General features: G+C 36.0%; 1 protein-coding gene across 1 annotated transcript in view; it reads left to right on the top strand.

Moving 5' to 3' along the window:
- USH2A (usherin) overlaps positions 1-25429 on the top strand; it is a 392064-nt gene that overhangs the window by 133506 nt on the left and 233129 nt on the right. Inside the window, exons 21-26 of the mRNA XM_054195462.1 lie at positions 7945-8075; positions 13764-13890; positions 14290-14391; positions 15859-16047; positions 16549-16679; positions 22682-22955. Coding sequence (XP_054051437.1) covers positions 7945-8075; positions 13764-13890; positions 14290-14391; positions 15859-16047; positions 16549-16679; positions 22682-22955 — 954 coding nt within the window. The remainder of the gene's footprint in view (positions 1-7944; positions 8076-13763; positions 13891-14289; positions 14392-15858; positions 16048-16548; positions 16680-22681; positions 22956-25429) is intronic.

Below are 25429 nucleotides of genomic sequence, written 5' to 3' on the forward strand. Positions count from 1 at the left end.
TTTTTTTAATGATTGTATTGCTTAAAACCTCTGTGTAAACAACTGGATGTTGACTCTAATGGCAGAGGGCTGCTCCCAGATAATGGTATCATCTGCATCTCCATATCAGTTTTCACACTGATTTCTCATATATGTTTTTCTTAGCTCTTCATTTATTTATTTAGATAAATCTAGGTAGTCAGACTTTCCCGATCCTTATGGGTCTTGCTAAACTCTCAGATACTTCTTGTGCCAGGATTTTGCAGATTGTCATAATGGTGTTTCTCTTTTCACTGGGAAGTTGTAAAATGCCTGTGATAAGGTACGTCTTTGCTTTGAACTTCTTCCCTTTTACTTTCCTTGAACGCTGTCTTGTTTGTGCATTGAGCATGTGTTGGAAAGCTGCTCTGCTGCCTATCTGCCTTTCCTAAGCAATCTCATCTGCTCGTATTGTGTCTTCTTCCTTGCCTTGTGCACTAAGTGCAGAAATCCATTCTTTTTCACTTTATCCTCATATGAGAGTATGCTCATGCCATGATCAATCTTGCTCTGAGCAGGTTTGTTTTTATAAAGAACTACTTTATATAAATACAAAATCTTTAGTGTATAAATTGTGGTTTATTTATCTTTTCCATGGTATATAGAACTGATTGGACAGGTCTGGAATCGCCTGGTTAATTCTAAACTGCAACTATTGATGCGCAGAGTAATATTAATACGGACTGAGAGTCTTCTCTTTAGGGAAGTCTTGTAATATTCTGCATAATATGCATTATTTGGAAAAGGTTAGACTAATACCCTTTTTTATATATATTAGTGTTTCTCAAATGTCAGTAAATACCTAGTGCCTAGGTAATTTTTCTGAATACATGTGGGAATTTTGCTGATTTATATTTAAGGCCATGCAGAACAAAGCAGTAATGAATTTTTCAAGCAGAACCTTACACAAGTGATATTGGCCACCATTCTTCAGGACGGAATATGGAGGCAGGGGGTTTAAATGATGGCTCTTGGGTGACATACCTCAGTCACTGGCTGAGTACAAACTCAAGGTCTCCTAATTTTGAATCTCTTGATTTAACCACTAGGTATTGCACTATTACTGAAAAAGCATCACTCTGTAAGTGAGGGGATAAAATGCTACTAATACATCAAATCTTATCAAATGACTTTAAACTTATCTTAGCTTTCTTTTCACCAAGGTTTGCTGTAAATCTTTCTTACTAGGGAGTAGCAGGACTTGTGTCCTTGCTAAAAGGAGAAGATTGATTTACTATATTCATATGGAACCGGGAGCTTCCTATGAGTATGCAATAATGAATTGGAATATCCTATAGCTTTTACCCCTGTGCAACTCTTCAGGAGACCTTAAAGACTGGAATGTGTTACAGAAGTCCATTTGATAGAAACTTATAAATGTGTGTCTTCTGCGTAGAATAACAGCATAACACATCTTTTAGTATGTGCGATATTCTTATTCTTCAAATGCTCTAATTGATTGTTCATTGGGCTCAGTCAGCCAAAAGTGGAGAGAAACTTTGTACAGACATCATTAGTTTTTCTCCATTTAAAGATTAATCATGAAGAGCTCTGGCTCTTTAATTCTGTAATTTGTATATTTAATGGGCTGCTGCAGAATCTATGACAGTAATTAGCATAGCCTGAAAACTCATTAATACGCAACAACATGATTAATGCAGCATTAATGCAAACATGACTGAAGTTATTTGGGTTATGTAGTAAGAAGATTAAAGCTAAAATGTCCTGTTTGTTTTACCAGTAGTGGGTATAATGGGGTAGCAAGCAAAATAAGAAAAAACAGGTATCAAATTAGTCATTTTAGTGTAAAAGAAATTTTCAGTTCTCATCAAGAGGATTTGGGGTTTTGCCTGATCGTTGGTTTCCACAAGAGGTGTTACACACTTTTCCCCCTTTCATTCACTCATCGTATTCTTTGTGCTCTTCCAACCTTTTAGTTTGACTTAGGTTTTTTTTGCAGTTTGAGGTATTATGAGCATATATTAAGAAAAAAGGTCTTCTAATTGTGTTATTCTCAATAAAGTTAGACATTTTCAAAATATGGGGGGAGGGGAGGGTGTACAATCTAATTTTAAAACCAATGGATTTTTAGCTTCTCCTCGTTTTACTATCATCACAAAAGACAAGGGGCTGCTGACCTGCAATTGGACACTCCAGTTACAGTTTGGAAAAAGTTGGGGAAAATTTTTTGTATGTTTGCGTGTGCAAATATATATGTGCGCGTGTACATAGGCATATGGACATATATATATGACTTTCAAGTATGTATTTTAAATTTCTACTGGAAAACTAAAGCACTTCAGAAATGAACAGCATTTGCTTCATCAAGAGAATTACTAAGTCAGTGTAATGTTCGTGATGATGAACTTCAAGAATGTTTTCAAACACATTAAGGTAACAGTAAAGGATGGAGCCTGTTCCTGTACCAAAGACAACAAAAGATGTTGGAGAGTTTTGGGAAGAATACTTTCCAGCTTCTTCTCTCAACAAAATCCAGAAAGCTATAGGCCATCACAAAGTGTGAAGAGCTCCTTGTATTCAGCAGAGGATCTTCATTAGTATGTCCAGGAAAGTGTCCTCTGAGCTGTTTCTTTTCCTCTAATCCCACTGTCCATTACGTGAAACTGCTTTAAATATTGATCCATTTTTGTGAAGTCTCCCTTCTTCTTCTTTTTTTTTTTTTTTGAAAGGTGCATTTTCTTATTAAAAATACATTTTTAAATGTGGTTTAGCTATTGTAATGACATGTAGCATGCAGAATCACTCTCATGGAATAACAACTAAATATTAATTCAAAGGAAGTGTATAGTAACTGACAGTTAACCTCAATGGTTAAAATCAAATTTTGTTTTATAATTTCTGTGTGAAAATGTGCTTTGATTAGGCAAAAGCATTGGTACACAATCTCAGTGTTAAGTAAATGCTTAATGTTTGTCATCCTGAAGGGACTTGTGCTCAGAGCACAATGCTGTAGTCAAAATTTTATGTACAATTTCTATTCATTTTAGTTGGCATTATGCACAAAAAAGCGCTTTAGTGAGCATAAAGGGATTGCTTTCTTTGTCGACAATTTTCTGTTCATTTGATTGGAATGTACAATTATATAATTATTTACACCATTTCATGTAAGGATATAAGTAGAATGGAAATGCAAATTGTGTTTGTGCAATTCTTGGAGAAATTGCACTGAAAATTTATATGCTTCACAGATTATGCAAATTTCATTTCTAATAATGCTTTGTGATTTTCTCGATATCAGGCAGGGTTTTTTTCTTTTTATTTTTTTCCCATTGTAATGTACAGTTTTTTCCTTTTATGAGTTCCTAAGTTCACAAAGGAAATGTCCATAATATGCTAGGTTATCTAATTATTATTCTTACTTTTAAATTTTATGCATATGGGTCGGGATTGATGTATGTATGAAAATTAAACTAACGCTATTCTTGTTGACCGCATCCAGGTTGGAAATACCTGTATGCGTCTGTTCTTGCCACTTTTGGATGGATCTGTTCATGTGGTTATACATAGGTTTTGGTGAAGGGGCATGGGACTTCTGAGACTTGTAGCAACTTCTGTGTATTTAATGAGTATAATAACATGCATTTGTTGGCTATTTTGAGCTGGACTCTGAACATCCAGTTGTAGAGAAAGGTATTTTATAGGTGTGTTAGCTGAGTGCATGGGACAAAGAGATTAATTTTTCAGTGGGTCACTTTGCTGAAATTTCTCAGCTGTTATTGTAAAAGATGTCTTCAATTACTGTATTGAAGTATGTAGCCCTCTGCCTACATTCTCCTCTCAACTCCGCTTCCTCAAAATTTAAAAAAATCAGAAGAAAATTTTTTAGTACTGTGAATATTTTTGTATTTTGAAATGCTGATTTTTTTTTTTAAAAGAACCAAACTAAATTCAATTCAGTTAAATTGGAAAGGTGTTTCACAGGTAGTAAAATCTCTTTAGTCTGGGTGAATAAAATTTCTTGGTCAAACAAAATCAATTTTAAACTTTTTGTTTTGCAAGAAAAAGATGTTTAGCATCAGTCAGAAGTTATTTTTATTTCTGTAATAATTATAAATTATTAGTATATATTATGCTAATCTGGGAGGTGCTCTAGTTTATTAACATTTTCCCCCTGACAACCGACTGCCTCTTCTAAACTGAAAATAATCCCGTGTGCTCTGTAAACTTACTGTAAGCAAAAATGCAGTCAGTTTCTTAAGAGCACATTCTTGCCTGTTAAATACGTTTGTGCAGATCTCACACGCTATGTTGAATTGCAGCAGAAGAATCCGCATCCAGATGTGAATCTGATTCTGAATCTGAAATATTGATGAAGTTCTCAGACTTTCAAGCCTTACACAAGGGAGGCAAAGACGGGATATAAAAATAGTCTCATATGCTTTTTCTGTGTTAGACAAAAAGCTGGGTTCTGACTCATCTGACATTACTGTAATAGTCTATCTTTTTCATTTTAATATCAGCCTTATTACTAAAAGGAACTCTCAAAATGGTGTGCACTCACAGGATAGCATGCTGATATTGCTGCTTAGTTTAATGCCTTTAAAATGCCCGCATTGGTCACTCGCATCCTTATTCCTCTGCTAACCTGGTTGTGCCGTCTGTGAAACTAGGATAAAAATCTAATCACAATCCGCTACTGCTTAAGTTGAAGCTATGTTCATCCTTAGAGACGGGTAGAGTCTGTCCTAACACACTTTGGGATACTTAAAAAAATTAATAATAATATTAGTAATTTCCTTTTATTACCGTGTATTATTCTTTTTGTCTTTTATGTTCACTGTATACAATGCTTGTATTATGTTTTGTACAATGCCATTATAATTAAAGAAATTCAATTACAGAACTTGAAGAAATTTCTTTATTTATAATTGAAGGATTTCTGACAGCTTCTCCAATTGCAGCTATAATTTGAAATGGAATTAAAGATTTTATTTGAATTACATACCTTAATGTTTAATTTGTAGTAGAATTTCCTGTTGTGTTTTAACCCAGAAATGATAACAACACCTTGTGGACCGATCCCTTTTGTCACCGTTAGGTGAATCCTTGAGTTGCAAATCAAGATTCAGTTGATTAAAAGTACATTCCTACTATGCCCCACAGATGGTCCTGTTTTCCATCCAAGATTTAGTAGCCTCGGTAGCGTGGCTGAGACGCAGTTTCTGAACATGACAAATTATGGAAGTAATTGTAATGTCACTATTTTATTTATATTCCTGTTTATCTGTTGTATCTAACATGGAAGATAAGGTTTTAGACATGCATACTGAAATAGTATTTGAGACATTTACTTGCAAAATCCACCCCCCCCACATCCCCCCCCCCCCAAAAAAAGAAAGGAAAAAAAAAAAAGAAAGTTTTTCTGGTGATCCAAGGTGGTTTTCAAGTTCTTTGAAACTTTTCAGATTTCCAAAGGAGAGCTTTCTGTGGTCAGCTTAAGTAAGGTCCATTTTCAGTGCTCAGTGTCAATAAGGCAGAAGAATGACAGCGACCTAGCTGTTACAAGTCTGAATTGGTTTTCTGGCTCTGTTTTGTTTTGAACATGAGGTCCATCCTGGACTTGAGAAATCTTTTCATATCTTTTTTTTTTTTTTTTTAAATTAGTATCTTCCTGTGAAAAATATTAATTCCATATGTTTTTCTCTTGCAGTGAAAATATTATTTGTGGGTCAGAAGTTTGCTTAATTGTTTTCTCCATTGCACTCACTTCTAGAAATACAAGAAAATATTAATATTGAGGTTTGAAAGTACTTATTTAGAACTAGCTTATATGAACTTCCTTATCTTATGAGAAACTCCAAAGCTACCTGAACTTAAAGGGACAGAGTCCTTTTCTGAATTATGTAATAGGTGACAAATGAATTTAGAACTTGCTGTATGGGCTGTGACTGAGTCAGTTCCTGACTCATCAATACTTTATACGAAGCTATGGCAAATCTACAGGCAGCAGTTAAGGTTTCAATATCCAAAGAAGAAAGAAAACTCCTGCATAACATTTGAAAACTTTTAGAATTGCTGCAATATTACCTTTATGAACCATTTAATTTCTATTTTTTTAACACAACATTATAAAATAATGGTGTTTTTGCAGAAATGCAATTATTTTGTTAGTATTTGTCCTTCTGAATCAGGTGTGAGGAGGGCTCCTTTAGTTTTCAGAAATGTCTTTTGGCAGCTCGATAAAAATGCTGGCAGTTTGTTAAATTAACTGTGCTCTCCAGTGCTGGGATTAGAGACCATCAGTCTCAGCCTCTCCAGCAGATACTGCAGCCGGAAATACCTGGAACCTCAAAGTACAGCGTAGCGGTTGTTTCTGAGCCAGGCAAAGCTATGCTTTTCCTTAAGTAGGGACAGCGTTTGTAGGGTTTTTTATTTGGTGGGCATTACTTATGTACAACTGCTTTTTGCAGGTATTGTAATAGCGTGACTGATTTTTCATTGCCTAGAGAGTACGTTTCATATCTGTGAGTGCATCGTGTGATTTGCATGAAAACGTTTATGTGATTAAGAAATAGGGTCAAAGGATATTTCTTATGGATATAGGTAATTAACAAGCACGATCTACTATGAATGTGCATCAGAATTATAATTTTTTTTTTAAATATGGATGCTGTCTACAAGACAAACTTTTGTCACTTATTGTTTTCTGCCTGACGTAAGAGTGAAAATGTGTGTGAAAAGACTAAATAGTTCGATGGAGTTGAGTAAAACCCAATAAACTATCCTGTTCTGCAAAAAGCATTTTATGCAAAAATGTCATGGAAGTGTAGAGTATAGGTAGATGTTGCTATTGCTGCCTTTTCATTTCCCTTTGCGAAAAAAATAGCTCAGTAAAGGCACGGTTCCACCACAGACTCAGCCTGCGATATTTGGATTTGCATATTAGAAACTTGGGCCAAATTGTGCATATGGTTTTGTAATTTTCTTACTTGTTTCTGTAAGATGATGTTCCAGGAGATAGCTTAAAAGAAAGGTGTTATAGTCATAAAAGATTCCTGGTTATCCAAAACTTGTTTATTCATAATTATCCTTCTCAAAACTGGATGCATAATTTATGAATTGTTTCATTAATGTGTCCTTAGATAGTTACTGAGTAAGTTTATACCATGGAAAACAATACTCCAGTATTTACAAGCTGATTAATTAGGTTGTTGTTTTGATATTTTATTTTTGGTAAAAAGTAATGTAAGAAAAATACAGATTTATTTTTTTTTTCTTATATGTCATTTGAATGATGTTTCATGTGCTGAGACAATATTTTATCAGAAGCCAAATGGAAGGGCTGTTGATAATGATCTGGGAAGTTCTTCATTAAGCTTAGTTCATCAATTGTTCCTTGAGATGTGTCCAGTTTTTATTAACACCTGTTCTTTTTCAGGTGTTCTTTGTGCACTTAAATATATGTATTTATAAAAGAATATATATAAATATACATATAAATATGTGTATATATATCTGTCTATCTTTTGAAGCCAACCCCCCACCATTCTTCATAGAAATCCTTCCATGCAGGAACCTCGTTCGTACTTTATGAATACAAATGTTAAGGTACAAGTGAAAATCCACATGTGAAACATCAACTATTAGAATAGTATGCTGATATTTGAATAACTTTTTTTTAATAAAGAACTTACTGAACAGCATAAGTCACAATTGTGTATCATTTTTTATGGAAGAGTAAGGGCTCTGGAATCATAGATGTTTCTCTCAAAGGCTGATTCAGTCTGGATTAGTAAAATGTCTCCTGCAATGAGTGGCAGGGGTGGGTTTTAAGCAAAGAAAACTTCCATGAATTTGATTTGCCATTTTACTGCTTTTTAAAACAACTTTTTATTTGTAATTGTGCTGTTAGAATGCATAAGAACCATTTTTGGCATTAACCATCTGCTTGTTTTTTCTAACCAGGTATTAAAGTGAAATTTAGAACCCAGGAACCTGATGGTTTGATTTTTTTCTCTGCATCACCTGGGAATCAAGACGAATACATTGCACTTCAACTGAGGAGTGGGCGTCCTTACTTTCTTTTTGATCCACAGGTACAACAAAAGACAGGATATGACAAAAATAGCTTATATTATTCCTTTCACTACTTCTTTACGTATTTATCCTTTTTTTTTTAATTATTGTTTAATTGATATAAGTTAACTGGCTGTTCAGAACCCTTGGGTAACTGGACATTACGGGGAGAGAAACACTGAAACGCTAAAGCTTTGCTCATTGTTTTGTTTGCCACAATTCATGATTCTTTTGTTTTGCATTTTTATGGGTTGGGACTTCTTGTCAGTACCACTGAACCCCACTACAGCGTAATGTGCCAAGATTTTAGAGATGGGCAGAACTAGTTTTTGAATTAGCAAATAAAGGTTATATATTTCTTAGCCAATTATTTTTAAGCCTCCGATCTTGAGATTTTGTCTTTTCCTGCTGAAATCGACGTCTTGCCATTAATAAGATGAAAGTCGTCTCTCGCTTCTAGTAATAAAGATGACAGCAAAGGCATAAATACTGAGGGAAATATTATCAAATACATTCCACAAAATTAAAAATAAGGCCACATTCCTTGCATTTCTATTTGGGTATTTTCTGTTTTCTCTGCACCCCAAAATGGGATCTCCTCATGGAATAAAAAAAACATTACAGACTCAGTTATCTTTCATACATATGCAAGAAACTGTAAGTAATTATTGGATTTTCGAATTATATTGGCATAACATGGTATCATACATATCCATATATGTGCTTCCTTTTTGTAAGGTTACCACTGCCTCCGTGTTGCTGGAAGGCCTGGTCGCTGCATCAGCCCTATCTTCTGTCATGCCTCACTGTCTAATTATGTGACTGGCACTGTGTTTACTGCTCTGTGGGGTTGAACAGAAAGGCTTAATGGTATAAAATGGTGTGGATTTAGAGATTTGACAATCCACTGTTAACTTTTGCTTCCTGAACTCTGATATGGTCCAGGCACTGGTGCTCCATGACCATGCAGAGGTGTTGTGCAGCAGTGAAGCTCCTCCTTAGCTCTGAGAAATCTGTAAAGGAGGCATGGTGCTGCCCAGAGGCCAGTGTGTATGTGATCCCTGTGCTCTAGGAAACATTAACTCTGCTTCTGTCGCCAAGATACAAATTTCTCTCATTTTCACTGCATTTACACACAGGCGTTTTCTTCTTTTCCTTGTTGCAAACTGAGTCACTGTGTACTTCAATTTTTGGGACCATGCTTAACATTGTTGTTAATGTTGCCCTCATCCACAATTTAATAGGTACTAGTTCTGTTTTGTCTTTTTTATACTTATACCTTCACTTAACAGAAAATGAATTTTTATTTCCTTTGTAAGATCTTTCTAGGTGTAATAGTTTGATTTTTGTTGTTGTTGTTGTTTGTTTTAGTGGGAGTGGATATCTTTCAACTGGCATTTTAGTGCTTCAAATAGTATTCCTAGGCCCCGCTTGCAGATTTGCTCCTTCTGAAGTAGCTTTGTCAGCTAGGTTGGACTCATTCCCTAGAAGAGCTTGTCTTTGGTTGGATTCACAGTATTTGGGAGATGGGGAGGAAGGGGGACACGTGGGAGAGTGGCTGGGTTGGGGCTTTTATTGTTTTCTTTTTTTTTCCCCTTTCCCCCCTGTCTTTTAACTGTAAAAAATGCCAGGTTTTGTCCATACTCAGTCCCTAGAGCTTCTTAGTTCAGCAATATTTTCAGTAGTTGCTATTTTGAATTTTAACAAATTACTTGTTTATGAATATATCTATCTTTGTGTTTCATTTGAATCAGCTTGGGACAACTGTCCCGTGCTGATTTTTATGACCATCACTTCCATATTGTTACCTCCTCTCACAAAGTCTAAACTAGCCTATATGGCTGGTTCAGTGAGTGTTTTAAGAAAAATTAAAAAAATAGTTAATCCTTCATTTGTGTATCACAGTTTGCATTAGTGTGCGAATGCTTTAATTGCTTCTTTTTCATATCATGTGGTTTCTTAGCCAGGTTCTATGCGTTGTTTTCTCTAATTATGATTGTGGCATATATGATAAACATTTATAGCTGTGCCTCTGCGCTCTTCTCTTAAAAACTGCAAAAATTCTTTTTGATGATAATTGTGACTCTGCTGCTTTTTATCCAGAGCAGCTTTGTGTAATATTGTGTGCTCCCTTCCAGCTGTGTCCTGTCACAGGTTAATTATTTTTACCCTTAGTCCCTTTCAGGATTCTGGTTTGTATCTTTGCTCATGATCAGCAGCGCATTTTTCTCTTTGTTGTATCTGCTCTGGGGATAGTCCTGCCAAGTCTTCTTAGTGGGGAGTCTTCAGCAGCCTGACTTCTTCCTTCTCTAAGCGTTAATTTCAAATGCTTTTCTTCCTGTCCAGTCATACTTCTCTCAACTTTAGGTACACCACCGTTCATCAAGCTGTTGTCTGACCATCTCTTTTGTCACCCTTTTGTATTGTCGAGCTGCTCTTCTTTCCTCATTATTGTTTTACTGTCATTCTTTGCAAATTTCTATTCATGGTCCAGGAAGCATGACGTTTTTTCCTAACAAATGTCTTCCTCAGTCTTGTCTGCATAATCAAATTGTTCCATAGACCTTCCTTCAAACTCTGTGTGCCTGCAAACCTTCATCTGTCCGTGGAGTTTCTCCTCATTGTAATGCCTTTTACATCCTCCCCTAAATTACGCAATCAACTCTAGCTAAATTTATAGTTATCTTTCAGTAGCTACAGGTCATTTGTTGTATTTTTTTTCCCAGGGAAGCACTGAATATTTTATACAAAGTGAAATCACTAACAGTGGAAATTGAAGGCCAATCTGGAGTGCTTTTTCCCTTAGTCATTAGGATAGTCTGAGGATATGAATATTGGGATTCTTCTCGCAATATGGAGGGAATAGAATCCAGCTCTTCCGTTTTAGAAGATGATCCATTTACTAAACTTTACAGCAAGAAGGAGGAACACCAGATACTTTCCTCGTTGCCTGTGGCTCGGGCAGAGTCTGAAGTGTAGTAGGCATGGTCTGAGGGTGAGCTGTTACTGCCCAAAAAAAGGAAGGTGGAGAATACCCAGCTATGAGTTCCAACTATACCTTACTGCTTGGCATTGGCAAAACTTCAGTACTTGTTCACTTTCTCAGTGGCAGGAGTTTGGTCACTGAAAGAACTTGACTGGGAGAAGTGTATTTACATTCAGACTTTTTCACCTAGACAGTATCTTTGAGGATCCATATTTGTGATGTTTCTATATATTTTTATGAGTGTAAACATCAGCATGAAGAGCCACAGAGATTTATATTTACTTAGTTATTACTGAGAGCTACTAAATATTAAGACTTATTGTATGACTCAGTGAACTAATCCAGATTTAGTACCCTATGTGTGATTTCCAACATGCATAACAAGCCATTTCACAACGGGTTATTTGAATATGATCACAGAGTCACTTGGCTAGTTCTGGATAAAATGTCATAGAGAGGCCTCCAATGCAGTACGTCCTGAACCCTCAACACTGTCTCTTTTCTTTTTTTCTTTTTTTTCTTTTTTTTTTCCCCCCTGAAATTAAGCACAGGCTAGCACATATGGTTGTGTGGTCCCAGATTGAATTGGTTACAAATAAATGTGGTTTCTGATGTATAAAATTGTTAATGCTCTAGACTGTTGCCAAACATAATATGAAGAACCACTTATTCAGGCACCTGATCTTTAGAATGCAGCATCGTTTGTAACAATTTTAACGCTAACTAAGTACACTTTGATGAGACAGCATTTAATAAAATGCTCATTAATTTCATCATTAGCAAGGGTATGCTAAGAAGTAAGCCAGTTTCTTATGTCACGCCCAATTAGCATCCCATGCTAGTAATCCCATTAGTATTGTTGAATTCACTAATGGAAAAACTAATGGGCATGCTACCAGGGCACATTAATTGGGCATGACACCAGTTCTGGTTTTAATTATTAAACTACGATAATGAAATGTGTGTTTGTAAAATATTAAAATGCTGAAATAGGAGAGAAGACAATAAAAAATAGTATATGAAAAAGTGCACATCAGTATGTAAGGATATATAGCTTTGTATTGTTATCATGGGAACAAGGACCGCTGTACAAACTGCCTCAGTACCAAGATGCTGGCTGAATGGAGTAGGAAACATGCTGTAAATATTCACGGGAAATTATTTTATTCTGTAATTGTGTACGTATGTACGCATCATACGTACTTTCATACACAGGATACGTAGTGAAAATCACCTATTCAAAATGTACTGTAAAATGTATACTGTGTTCATAAATCTGTATGTCGACAAGGAATTTCTAATAGATGCACATCACTAAAGGCATAGTAATAAATTCTAATAATTAAGACTTTTAGTATTAATCACAATAGGTGGTTGTTTTTATCAACAGGTCTTCTTCATGTGCAATAACTCTAAGGTCCTTCAGCCAGAAAGAGTACTAGAAGATCTGGGGAAAGGAAATAATCTGAACTGTCTGGTTTGCTGCTGCAAAGTAGCAAGGTAGACCCCCAGATTTTAAGGAACCTTTTATTTTTCTTTTACATATTTTTTTGAAATTGTTTTTTTGAAGCCTGTCTTAAGCCATAAAATAACTGCAGAGGTTGTGAGTCTTTAATGTTATGTAGTGCTTATGTAAAGAAATGTTTCTTACATTCAGTAGTTGCCTGCTATGTGGGACAGTTCTATTTTGTGAATTCAACAGAATAACTTTGAGTTCCCAGATGGTTCAAGTATGTTATAAAGTCCTGAGACAATATTACGGGAATTATTGTGAAGTTAGAAGATTATTTGGATGTAAATCTCAGGGAAACTTCTTGAAATACACTAATTTTATTTTTATTGCATCATTACCTGAATTCATGTGGTGTTTATTTTGGTTGTTTACAGCCTTGAGATTTGGTTTGGCAACTGCGTCTGTTAAATTCCTCTTATTCAGCAATTCAGAAAAGATTTCTCTGCATTTTGTTATGGAAGTCTCTATATTCAACCCCTCATATAATTATATTTTTTACTTTGAATAAAACCAGGTAAAAATTCTAGTTAAATTTAAAAACTTTGTACAAGCATCCCTTGTACGGTAAAAGCATCCTCAATAACTACCTTCTTTTTTTTTTGTCTTTCCTGAATCTCTTGGTATGACCTTTTTCTTCATAACCAGAAATGTATTATACTCTCTCACCTAAAAATTCATGTTCTTTTGATACCAGGTTAACAGGGACAGAACATGCATCTTCATACTGTCCTACAAATACATCTAATTTTTAGGTCCCTTCCTGTAGACAGGTGTTGCAGTCAACAATCCTGTTGGATTTCTGTGGATGGCACATTGAATCATGGCCATCAAACTTCACAACCACAGCAATCCGTGAAGTAGTTAAATAAAAACTCAATTAAAAAAGTAAATAAAAAAATAAGAAATCTGAGTGACATGATCCTCAGTAATTTGTGCCTCATCCTTCTCTTTATCAGAGAAACTGCACAGGGTTTTCTATTTTTAATAGAAACTGAACTGGATCCTTGATCCCTCATTTATTATTTGAGAAGGTTAATTCAGTGGGGAAATCTGTCCTAAACATCATTCAGTATTCCAGAAGAAGTTAAACAGAGGACTTCTGTCTTTATTTTTAGATGTTATATACCACAGAGTGTTACAAAGAGTAAGGTATAACTCTAAATCTTCCCTTCATAATATTCTAAATCAGATTCTTCTGTTAATAAAAAGGGATCTGCAGTAGCAGTCACTCCAACTAATGATGGTGGAAGAGAGTACAACGATAACAGTTGGCATCAAATAATTGCTACAAGAATTCAAGCACTGGGAAACATCACAGTGGATGGGCAGTACACAGGTAATCAATTCAATTTCATTTTGCTTTATTATTTTGGTATTGCTGAGAGTATTGCTCACTTGCTTACTTTTCCACTACCTGTGTTCATCCATGCAGCAAAAAATTCACTCAATTTTCTGACAAAGTCACTACTGTTTTGTCTGTGCATCTGAGGTATCTGTCCACTGTGAGTCTTTGATAATTTAAGTGGGGAGGAGTTTGTCTTTTTGTGCTTGTGAATCTATGATTGCATTAATTTTCTTCTGTAAAACGGAGCTGTAAATATTTCCAGGATATGTATGGGAAAGTATTAGGATATTGTGTTACATTAGCCTCCTCTACCAAATATCAATATTCTGTTATTGAGTTGAAAATGTGTTGAAAGCGTTGAACACAGGAATAATGACCTATTTTGTCCAGGTTCTTCCTTAGCAACTAGTGGCAGTACCATTATTGGAGAGAACACAGGAGTTTTTGTTGGAGGACTTCCACAGGGTTATACTATTGTGAGAAAGGATGTAGGTGAGTATGACTGTGGTATAATGAATCCTATACAGTGGCACTGACTTAAGTGCTTTTCCAGTACTGTAGGCTGCATTGACATTGTGTCAGAAATAAGAGGGCAGTACTTAACTTGCATCATTATTTACATAATTGTTTTAATAAAAAATAAGTCTGTACAGTTTTTTGAATTTTATCTTTCAGGCTAGATTGAAATATCTATATAGCTGATTTCATTAGCAGTAAAGCAGTGTATAGGGTCTGTGTACGTTTTAATTAATTCCATATACAGAACTGGTATGTCTGTGAAACTTATGGGTATGTTTTACAATTTAGATTCCCAAATTCTTTTCCAAAATACACATACAAACTGTTTTTGTTAGCTTAAGCACAGGGTTATGCATCCTACTGAGATGCAGGGATACAACATGTTGGCCTTTTTAGGTGTGAGTCTGATCCTTCAGGGATTGTTGCACTGACCTCAGTGGTGTATTAATATATCTGTATTCTACAGCTGTATTTATGTGGAGCTGGATTGTAACGGGCTTCCACAGAATCAATAAACATACATCTTCATATATAAACTTGGTCTATATGTCAAGTGTACATTCTACCAGCAGATAACAGAGGTGACTGCATACAAAACCAGTATGCAATCAGCTGTTCTCAGTGGATTCATATCCAGACTTGTGCTTTTTTTCATATAAACCTAAAAGCCAAATTGTTTATTTAAGTTTTTATTCCTGCCACTGATAAGGATGTGAAATCTAGTTGATGACTTGATGTGAGGTACACAAGAGTACAAGTTCCTCTATCCTCCTTTATTTCAGTTTACTAAAGCCAGAAACGTGTGCATGTGATGTTCAAAAACTTTGGTTCATAAAGTAATGCAAGATGCCTCCATCAAAAACCTCAACTAAATATCAAAATGAGATTGACTCTAATACCATTCAAGAGAATGCCATCTATAAAATCCTGCATTATATTTTTGTCCCCGATAAAGAAAAAGAGATAGAAGTCATGAATTACTATTTTTTTTTTAAATCCAAACAAAGAAAGAAAAACTTCCTGATGGAGCTTCTAGAAGTGTATTCATCTACCTAAGTTTCTGCAACACAGTTTCTTCCTGTTCAGCAGATGCATGCCTTTCTTCACAATTATTGTTTTGTTTAAAGAGGATAAACCTGAAAACTTTCCTTGGAATCTTCATGGAGTAGATCTATGCTGTTGACTTGAAAACATCTGTGTGCAAAATCTCAAAAAGTTTAATATTTTCCATCTACATAGCAGTAGCTGCTGTCCTTAGTGACTAAACCCATTCAGAAATCTGGATTTAGCTTAGAGACTAGGTTTATTAAGTGGTTGATGGCTGGTTCTCAATGCATACATGCACATATACAATAGGGTGAGTGGGTATAACACATGTAAATTAATCCCTGTATTTAGTTGCAGGTGATTGGCTTAAAAAATTATTTTCCATTTCTGCAGGGATGAAGATGATAGTCCAGAAGGGATTTGTGGGGTGTCTCAGTGACATATTTTTGAAAAAAGTGCATACTCCCTATGAAAACTGGGAATCTTTGAACTGGCAGCATGCTGAAGAGCAAAACAATGTCTATCATATGTGGGAAGGATGCCCCATTGTCCTCTCCCAAGGAGCACATTTTCTTGGCAAAGGTAATTTGCTGTACGATTGCACTAGTCCAATATGCTCTTGAGATGTAAAAGGTGATCGGATCAAAAGTATTGCAGTATTCTGCTTATCAAAGCAGCGTTAGTTACATAGGATCATTTTTGAATGGTATAAAACCTAGTTTCTGGGTTTACAGAAGACTGCTGCATGCATTCACAGACAGGTGCTGCTGCTTTAACTATATGCAGTTTTGATATGCGTGTAAAAGGTGAAATTTCACTTTTGAAGAGACACGGATGCCTCTAATGTATCAAAAAAAGCCAGGTAGCAAAACTTAGACAATTGCACCAGCTTGGTTTGTGGCAGTACATTATGGATAACTGTCATTCGCAAAGCTGAGTGATGAAGTTGTAAACCTTGATCTTGAAACCCCTGAGCACTGCATGTCAAAGTAAAAATTAGCACCTGGATTTTTGCTTTTGGTTTCTTGAACCTATTTATTTATGTATTTGATTAACTTGTGCATGTATTCACTTTCTTTCAAGGGTTCCTGGAACTGTATTCAGGTGTTTTCAGTGGTGGACTGGAATTCGAGATCTCATTCAAATTTAGAACAGATCAACTGAATGGATTGCTTTTATTTGTTTACAATACAGATGGCCCAGATTATCTCGCAGTAAGTTCAGAAATACAAATAACTATATTCACATATGACCTGTGAGTTTTGTCTGCTAAGATATGTCCAGCATTTAAAGAAATTTCAAGCCATGTTATTTTTGTGGGTTACTTATTTTGAAATGCTGTGTGCAGCAAAGTGTAAGGGCAGCAAGAAGACTCCAGCAAATGCTCAGAATAGGTTACCTGTGTTATTTATATCATAAATAAGATACCAGTATATGAATGTATGAAAAGCAGAATTATTCTCTTTGCTGAGTTAGAAGCGATTAGAAAAGAGAATAAAACAAGTGCGTTAAAAGCTTTCGGTTCATTCCTGGGAAAGTACAGAGTTACCCAATTTCCTGGTTCTCATATTAGAACAAAATCAATTAAATTGCAAATCAAAAAGTTGATGACGGAAATTGTCCTATTTCCTAATAAAGCTTTCTCTTTAAGGTATATGTATTGTATGTATTTTTATAACCAATGTGATTTCCTTATTTTGATTTGGAACATAAGAATATAGACAGAAATCAGTGGTCCAGCTTAATCCCATCTCATCTCTATCACTGTTTTCCCAACACTGTAGAGGAAGCTTTACAAATCCTGTATTAGGTAAATTTCTGAGGTAATGCCTATGAACTTTCTTATTGGTGTCTGTTAAATAAGACTGGTTTATGCTCAGAAGTGCTCATGCTTGTTACAGCTTTTCAGATTTTTTTTTTTTTTTGTTAGTTACGTGGCTCTGAATTTTCATATTTTTCTTCCCCTAAGGATTTTGAATGCAATTAGACAGTGGTTACCATTGCTTAGTGGGTCAGCAATAGTTACTGCTTGCACCAACCAGTAGGTATTACATTGAAAGTAATACCTCTTTCTAGTTGGTCCAAGAAGCAATCATTTACATTTAGAAATTTTTGAGGGTATTGTTACTCTTTATGACCTAATCTGCCCTTTCTGCATTTTTATTGAATTTCATTTATTTATTTATTATTATGCAGCTGTTTTGCTAATGGCTGTCATGTCACAGCCTATTTTATTGCATGGCATTATATCTAATGTGCCTTTTCTTTTAAACTTCTGACCTAAAACGTATAAATACATTTTTCTGCTTTTCAGGTCAATAACTTGTTTTTCACTTTTTATATTACTGGCTTTCCCAGCAGATCATTTTTTCCTGGATTTTGAGTTCTGCTAGACCTGATTGCTTCCTCTTTTTCAAGCAGCCTTAGTCCAGAAATTATGAATTCCAATAAAAAGTCTTGCTAATTACATGTTACTACTTTAGTTTTGCCCTCAAGTAATGACCAAGATCATGAGCTAATAGCATAAGATGCTATACAGAAATTACTGTCCCACCCTAAAAGGACTTGTATGTAATTCACAGTACAGGGGCATTATTTACATGAACGGTGTTCACAGGGACAAACACAGGGCTTGGGTTCTTCTGGAGATTCTTGTGGTATGTGATCCTTGTTTTCTTCAACTTGCTCTGTGAAAGACTAACAAATAGCATCTAACTGTAAAGGGAAAAAATTACTAAATTGAACATGCAGTCAAAACCACAAACTAGTTAGACAAAAGACCTTCCTTCTCTACTCCTACTTCCAGATTTTTGGCAGTATAGTGTTTACATTATTTTTAGGACTTAGCATTTGTTCCTAAGTCAAGTAATTTTTTTTTATTGCATCCTGATCTCAACATCTCCACAGCCTTAACATGAGGAATTTTAAAGAGGATGAGTATATGCATGCTTTTCCAACCCTTGCAACCGTGTGTTCTGCACATACATAATGATGACAGAAGGTTTTTCCGTACACTTGAGCTCACAAAAAAAGGTTAATAGAAAGTGAAAATGAGGTGTGTAGCATGTTGCGCATGAGCTACGATGTCTTTGTTAGGAGCTTTGGTCAGGAGACACTTGCACTGCAAAACAGATTAGATGCTATACCACTTACCCTGAGTGCCAATGTAAGACGGTATTCCTGACCCTTCCTTTTGCATAGGTCACAGCTCTCTTGTTAGCTTTATAGTTTTGGAATGACTAAACTAGACACATGGCTGGCCTGCTGCCAAATGGCCAAAAACTCTGTCTTGTCTTCTGCCCAAGACAGAATTATATCCTAGAAATGTGCTCTCTGTAAAGCTCACTTCTTCCATGACTTCCATGCTATGAGAATTAACTCAAGCTAGAGAGGTCATTTGGATTCTCTTTGGATCCAGGTACAATAATTATGAGCAAACTGTGACCAGATAAACTAGTACGAATCACTAGCTGTCACTCTGGCATGTGTTTCCTCATGAGTTTGTGATTGAACAAAGGTACTATGAGTGCTGGTGGAGTCTGCATTACTGATTTTGATGATGACCACTTCAACAGCAGAGAAAGCCTAAGCACTGCAGATCTTATGTGTGACAGTGGCACCAGCTCCCAAGATATTGTGGCTGATGTAGCTGATGTTGAATTCAAGAGCCGACTTGCTTCTGCAAAGTGACAAAGAAAGAAGTCCTGTAGGAACTTTTTCAAAAGAACTGCACTTAAGTAGCTGCATGAAGTAAAATAACCAGTCTGAGATGCAAGTGTTACCTGCGGTGGAGCTAAACAGGGGTGCAAAATAAGTGTTTTGTGGACTCAAAGTCAAAATCTTTTCATCAGCAAAGGAGTGACTGGTACTCGTGGGACTTATGAAGGTGACATACCTATTAGTCACCAGTGGTTTCTCTCTGTCTGGTGGGAGGAAAAGATTTCTATTCCTTTTCCTTTAAAGACTGACTGATTTTGAGGAGATTATTGAGGAGTCTGTGTTTGAGCTTCTCTCTTCTTGCTGGACAGTCTGAACAAGGCTGGTACCAATACAGAGCATCTCTTTAACCTTATTGATTTTGAATTGGGAAGCCCAGTTCAACATCAGCATCACGTGCTTTTTCTTTCAAAGGGCTCACAAACTGACTGTCATTGCCAAGTACTTTGAAGTCTCTTGCTTGTCTATGCTGATATCCATGAATCTCAGGATGACTTCCCAGTTCAAAAGAGACGAAGCCATAATCAGTGTTGTAGCTCAACATTGTTTGAGACTGTTTCGGATGTCAGGTTTAGCAAAGTGTCATTCACCTTCCAATGCAGCCCCTATTCTGTCTGAGTTTTGTTTCTCAGAGCTATGGCTGGATATTCCTTTCATCTTCAAATTCATGTGTTTATAAGCAGATTGAGTGAGGTAGGGACTGACTGGTCCCTCCAGAGAAGGAAAACACAGAAGCACAAAATACTTTAGGTTGAACAGACCTTTTAAAGTAGTTTATTCCAAATCTCCACTAAATGCAGGACCAACTTAAGTTTGATAAGGTTGCTCCGGGCATTTTTTGTTTGAGTATGGACAGTCCACAGCTTCTAAAGTTCTACAGCCTGTTCCAATCTTTAACCATCCTCATTATAGAAAAAAACTAAAATCCTGATATCTGACTGTGATTTCTTTAGTTACAATTAATCTTTTGCCGCTCAACCTTTCACTATGCATCTCTGAGAAGAGTCTGGGTCTGTCTTTTATGTATCCTCCCATGAGGTAGTCGAACAGTTAAGTTCTCTTCCTGTTTAGCCTTAAGACTGAACAAACCCTATTCTCTCAGCTTCAATTCATATGTTAGGTACTCCGACCCCTGACCCTAATTTGGTGCCCTTCCACCGAATTCACTCCAGTGTGCCAATATCTCTCTTATACTGGAGTGTTCACCACTGAATACAGTAGTCCAGATGTGGTCTTCCACATGATGAATCGTCTCCTTGGATCCACTGCTTACCTTATTTCTAATACAGCCCAGTGCATGGCTGGTCTTCATCATTTCAAAGGTACATTGCCAACTAGTGTTCAATTTGTAATCCATCTTGACCCTCATTCTTTTCTTCAAAGCTGCTTTCTATGTCTAGAACACCAGTGTCAGCCCCCTTTGGTATCAACTGGAAACTTGCTGAGAGTCCACTCCATCCTATTGCCCAGGTCATTAATAAATTTTTTATCAGAATTGGTCCCTGTATCAATCTCCGAGAGATGCTGCTAGTAACCAGCTGCTTGTTGAACCTGCCCGTGTACCTGTAGAAGCTCTTCTTGCGTTTCATGTCCTCTCTCAGATTCAAGCTAAGATTTGGCTTTCCTAATTCCAACCTTGCATACTCAGGTATATCAAAATAAGAATTGTGTGCTTAGAAAACAGTATTAATAAAGTTTTGCAGTGGTGCTTAATATTTGCACCTCAAATACTAAAAAGCAAGTATGCTTTTAACCATTAAACTGAACCTGCTCGGGTTTAGAGCTATGATATAATGCCTTTATAATGATATTAAATTGTCTCGTTCTGTTGAGAGATGGTAACTACCATGTTTGGCAGAAGAATAAGATGATCTTCATGCATTTTTGGTTTAATGTGATAATAAATTTTCCAAGGACAAATTAACAATCAAGGATTTTTTTAAAGGGGTCCCAGAATTTTATCCAAAGCAAACAATTTATCTCTTGTTTTTCTGAACCTATGCTTAATACCAGAGAGGAGGACTTGTAAATGCTGGATGTATGCAGGACTTTGCTCTTTTATCTTCACTATGCAGAACAGTTCAAAGTGAACAGTGGTTCTCTATCTCTAGCTGTGCTTGGGCATTCTAAGTGTTGGTCCAGGTCATCATAAAAAGCACAAGCATTGTTCTCTGCTTGCTTTAAGGCTATGCCAAAATGAGTAAATTGGAAGAGGGATGTGCTGAGTAGTGACCTTATGTCAAACATCATATCCTCTCTCCAGCTTCCAGGTCTGGCAGACTTGTTGGCATACTGCTTTAGTCATGCAGCTGAAACACTTTCTTCACACCAGCACAGTGTGCTCCATGTTAATTCTCATCATTGAAGAAAAGTGGTGACTTGTCCAATGGACTACTGTTTCAAGCTATACTCATCAGCATTGGTGCCATGATCTGTCCTTCACTGGTATTGTAGAGCCCTTGGCTACAAAGGGCTATGAACTCATGGAAATATGAAAAGTTGTGGTCTCAAAGAAAAAAATAAACTAAATCCTTCTGTCTCATGAGCAAGCAGTCGGAGTGCACTCTGGAAGAGAAGGACCTGTATTGCCCATGACCTCTCAAGTTCTGAGTTCTCTCTTCAGTTGGGGTCCCTGTTAGGGAAATGAAACCCAATTACAAATACAGCAATATTAATATTATCAGTAATCTAAATATATCAGTTTGTCGTTACTGGTGATAAGCATTTATATTAAATCTGTAGTTTTTATTTCACTTAATAAGATTTTGTCCTGGAAACAGAAATGCCTTTTTGTGAACTATCGATATTTTTCAACCACAAGCTCATCATCTAATTGTTTAGAGCTCTATACCTGCCAATTTACAGTCAGCCCACTTGGGTTCCATTCAGTTCGGATAAGGAATCTAACAATAAAGCATTTGGAAACTTCTGCAGTGAGAATTTAAGTAAAATATATTTCTATTAGAGAACTGGCACATTAATCTCTAAAAGCAAATACAAAAACAATTATTTTCTTACAAGATTTAGAAGAATAAGGATGAAATACAGAATCAATGTATGCTGGAAAAATTTGAAATTGAGTTCACCAGCCAATTAAAAAGACCTTAATCAGATCTGACATTTCATTTCCTTATTATCCTGTTACATTCTTCTAAAAAATGAATTGATAGATAAAATACTGTTTTCTCATTCTCAAAAAAAGCAAAACAGTCCTGGTTCATTGTCTTTTGTTTTTATTCAGTTATATTAGTGACAAAGTCAATTGTCAAAACATAAGAATATATTTTGCTATGTTTTGAGTTAACTGATACACTGTATTTAGCATGTTTGGTGTAAGCAATTTTATTGTAATTTCTGCTATCCTGAAGATAAAAATTGATAAAGATTGTTCATTAATCTTGTTCATTGACCCCATTGATTAATTTTTAAAATAACTGTTTGTTGTTGCTGTGTATGTGATGTCTTTTTCAAAATCTTTTTTCTGTTTTAAAATATATAGATTGAACTGAAAAGTGGAATATTAAACATCTTTTTAAAAACTGGCATTGTCTTTACACAAGTGGATCTCTGGTTAGGACTGTCTTATTGTGATGGAAAGTGGAACAAGGTCACCGTGAACAAGGAGGGCTCTGTAGTTTCAGCAAGTATGAATGAACTGAAAGAGCAGACGCTTGAACCCCGTGTTCAGCAGCTGAAAGTAAACTCACCGGTCTACGTAGGAGGAATCCCACCTGAGATTCAGAATATTTATAAAGAACTGGGGTTAGAACAAGGTAAGGTGACACCAATAAGAACTTACGTCTTTCAAAAACTGGTGTCATGCACAAGGTGGGCATTCTGCTGCTGATAGTGTAAATCCATGAATATGTAACATGAATTTTTCCTCCCACGTATTGTTGCTTTAAGTACCATTTATCCCTACCCATCTAGCTTTCCTTAGACCTGATCCTTTTGTAAGGCTATGAAAATTCTTGCAACCCAGTGATATCTGAAGCGATCTAACTCATAGGAGAGGAAATGTAGAGTAGCAGACGGTAATCTGAGATGCCCAACCAGAAGATCTCAAATCTTCATCAGAGAAAGCCAGTTCAGATAGACTTGTTTTACTTGATCAACTTGTGTTGCTCACAGGTCTGGAATATAAAACCAGTGGAAGACAGTAAACATAGCTTAAACTGCTGTAATGAGGGTGGGTGCTGCCACATGGAAGAATTGTTGAGAGTTTATTAGTCTTTTTTTAGATGATACTGATTCTGGTCTAAAAAATTATGTGAATTTGGATTTTGGCTACGTTACCATTATCTTTTCCATGTTATCAGGAGGAGAGGAGATGGTCATGTTTTTAGCCATCACCGTGATCCTTCTCTTCTGCAACAGGTCAAATTTCTAGGAAAAAGAGAAAAGCATTAATTGCAACCTGATACTAATGGCCTCCACAAAAGGATGTGCCGTATGAAATGTAGTCAAAAAGTGTCTGTTAAACGAGCTCTGTTTGCAGTTTGGGTGTGTTTTTTCATTACTTATGAAGCTATTCATCAGTCATGGTGTATTTTTCAGATACTGTGGGCAAATAAGTAGCAGTAAGTGATTAGTGGGGAATCTTGTAAGTGGCTTTGAATGCACAAGCTCATATTGAATAGGTGCACTCAAATAAGCTCTGCAGAGCTCCATTGAAGCCTTGTGATTTGACCGCTATAGAATAGTTTGAATCAAATCCATGCACTGGTGTTCACAGATAGCTCAAAAATATTGTTTTAAGTATTCTTCCAGCTATGGCTATCACATATATTATAATCTTCCTCCAGGTTCTGTGTGCATAATATTTGTGGCCCGAAAGAGCTAGCCAGTCGTACCCTGTCAGTGTTGCCTTGTAGCAGATGGTATAGCCTTGTGACTGGATGCATTCACAACTCCTGCAGCACAGAGATCTGTGAACAAAGAATCTAGGGCAAAATAATGTCTAAAGTGAATGTCTGAAGTGTATATTGAGGCACATCAATAAACATTACTTTTTTTCACTGAGCCTCCTCAAACAAGAGGACAAGATTATTTGGCTGACCTCAGTCACAAACCTTCAAATAGTGATAAATGCAGCTAAAAAGATATTAAAAATAATGTATTAAAATAGGTTATACAGTATGCATCTCATCGCAAATTAAATAACTGTTCATTTTCTCTAATGATTAAAACGCCTGTGCGGACTGGGACTAATTCTTTCCTCTGCCACAGACTGCCTAAGAAACTGGGCAGATCACTGTGGAGTAGGAGTTGAGCTTAAATTAGGATGTATTCATTTTAAGGAGTAGTTTGTCTAAATTCCTACTATTGTGGAGAGAGAAGGTGTTTTAGAGGATGATTCAAGATGGATGTCCGCCTTCAGTGCCGCTTTCTTTTTCCATGAACTATGTATGGATATTAGATTCTCAGATTGCGTGGCTAAGTACAAATGCTACTGTGATCTGCTATCTTGCAGTAATAAAGGCAATAAAAGTAAATACAGTGCTTTCACAGAGCTAAAAAAGAGCATTGATCTGCAAGAGGCTGATTTTTCATTTACAAAGTTAATTCTTCAGTGAATTGAAGTCTTCAGTTTGGTAACTGTTTACTTTGGTTTTATGTTAAACATCGATCAGTACTTACTCAGATCTGAGAACTATTTTGTATCAATTTATTAATTTCCTTTGTAAATTAAGTCATCGAAGTATATAGAAATTTTAACAAGTGCATCCTGAAATTTTGTGGTGGTGTTTTTACTGCAAGTAACCAATTTAACCTATTTGTAAGGTTGATAGGAATATTACACATGCACAAAAAATGTATATGTATATAAATAAATATAAAATGAGGTTACTTAATTTTTTTTATCATAAATGAACAGTTTGGGGTTATGTTTCCAGACTATGTTTGTAAACAGCATACTAGTTATATCCCCATTAGGATAAACTGATATTCCTCCATGATCTCCTGAAGTTAATTATATTTTTAATCTAGATATTCTTCTCAGTTTGAGGAAGTGTGTACATTAGCAAAATATTAGCAAGCAACAGAAAGCTGGTTTTCAAATTCAGAGTCACTTTTATGGTAATAATTTTAAAGAGAGAAGTGACAGAAGAGAAAACAGAAAGCTATTTCCTTGTGGGATGGAACTGATAACAATGAAAGTATAGTTCAGTAAGGCAGGAACTCAACACTAGAATACCAGAAATTTTTACCAGCTTAGTATCTTGAAAGGGGGGGACAGAATGTC

This window comes from Rissa tridactyla, chromosome 3, assembly GCF_028500815.1.
Source record: "Rissa tridactyla isolate bRisTri1 chromosome 3, bRisTri1.patW.cur.20221130, whole genome shotgun sequence".
NCBI lineage: Eukaryota > Metazoa > Chordata > Aves > Charadriiformes > Laridae > Rissa > Rissa tridactyla.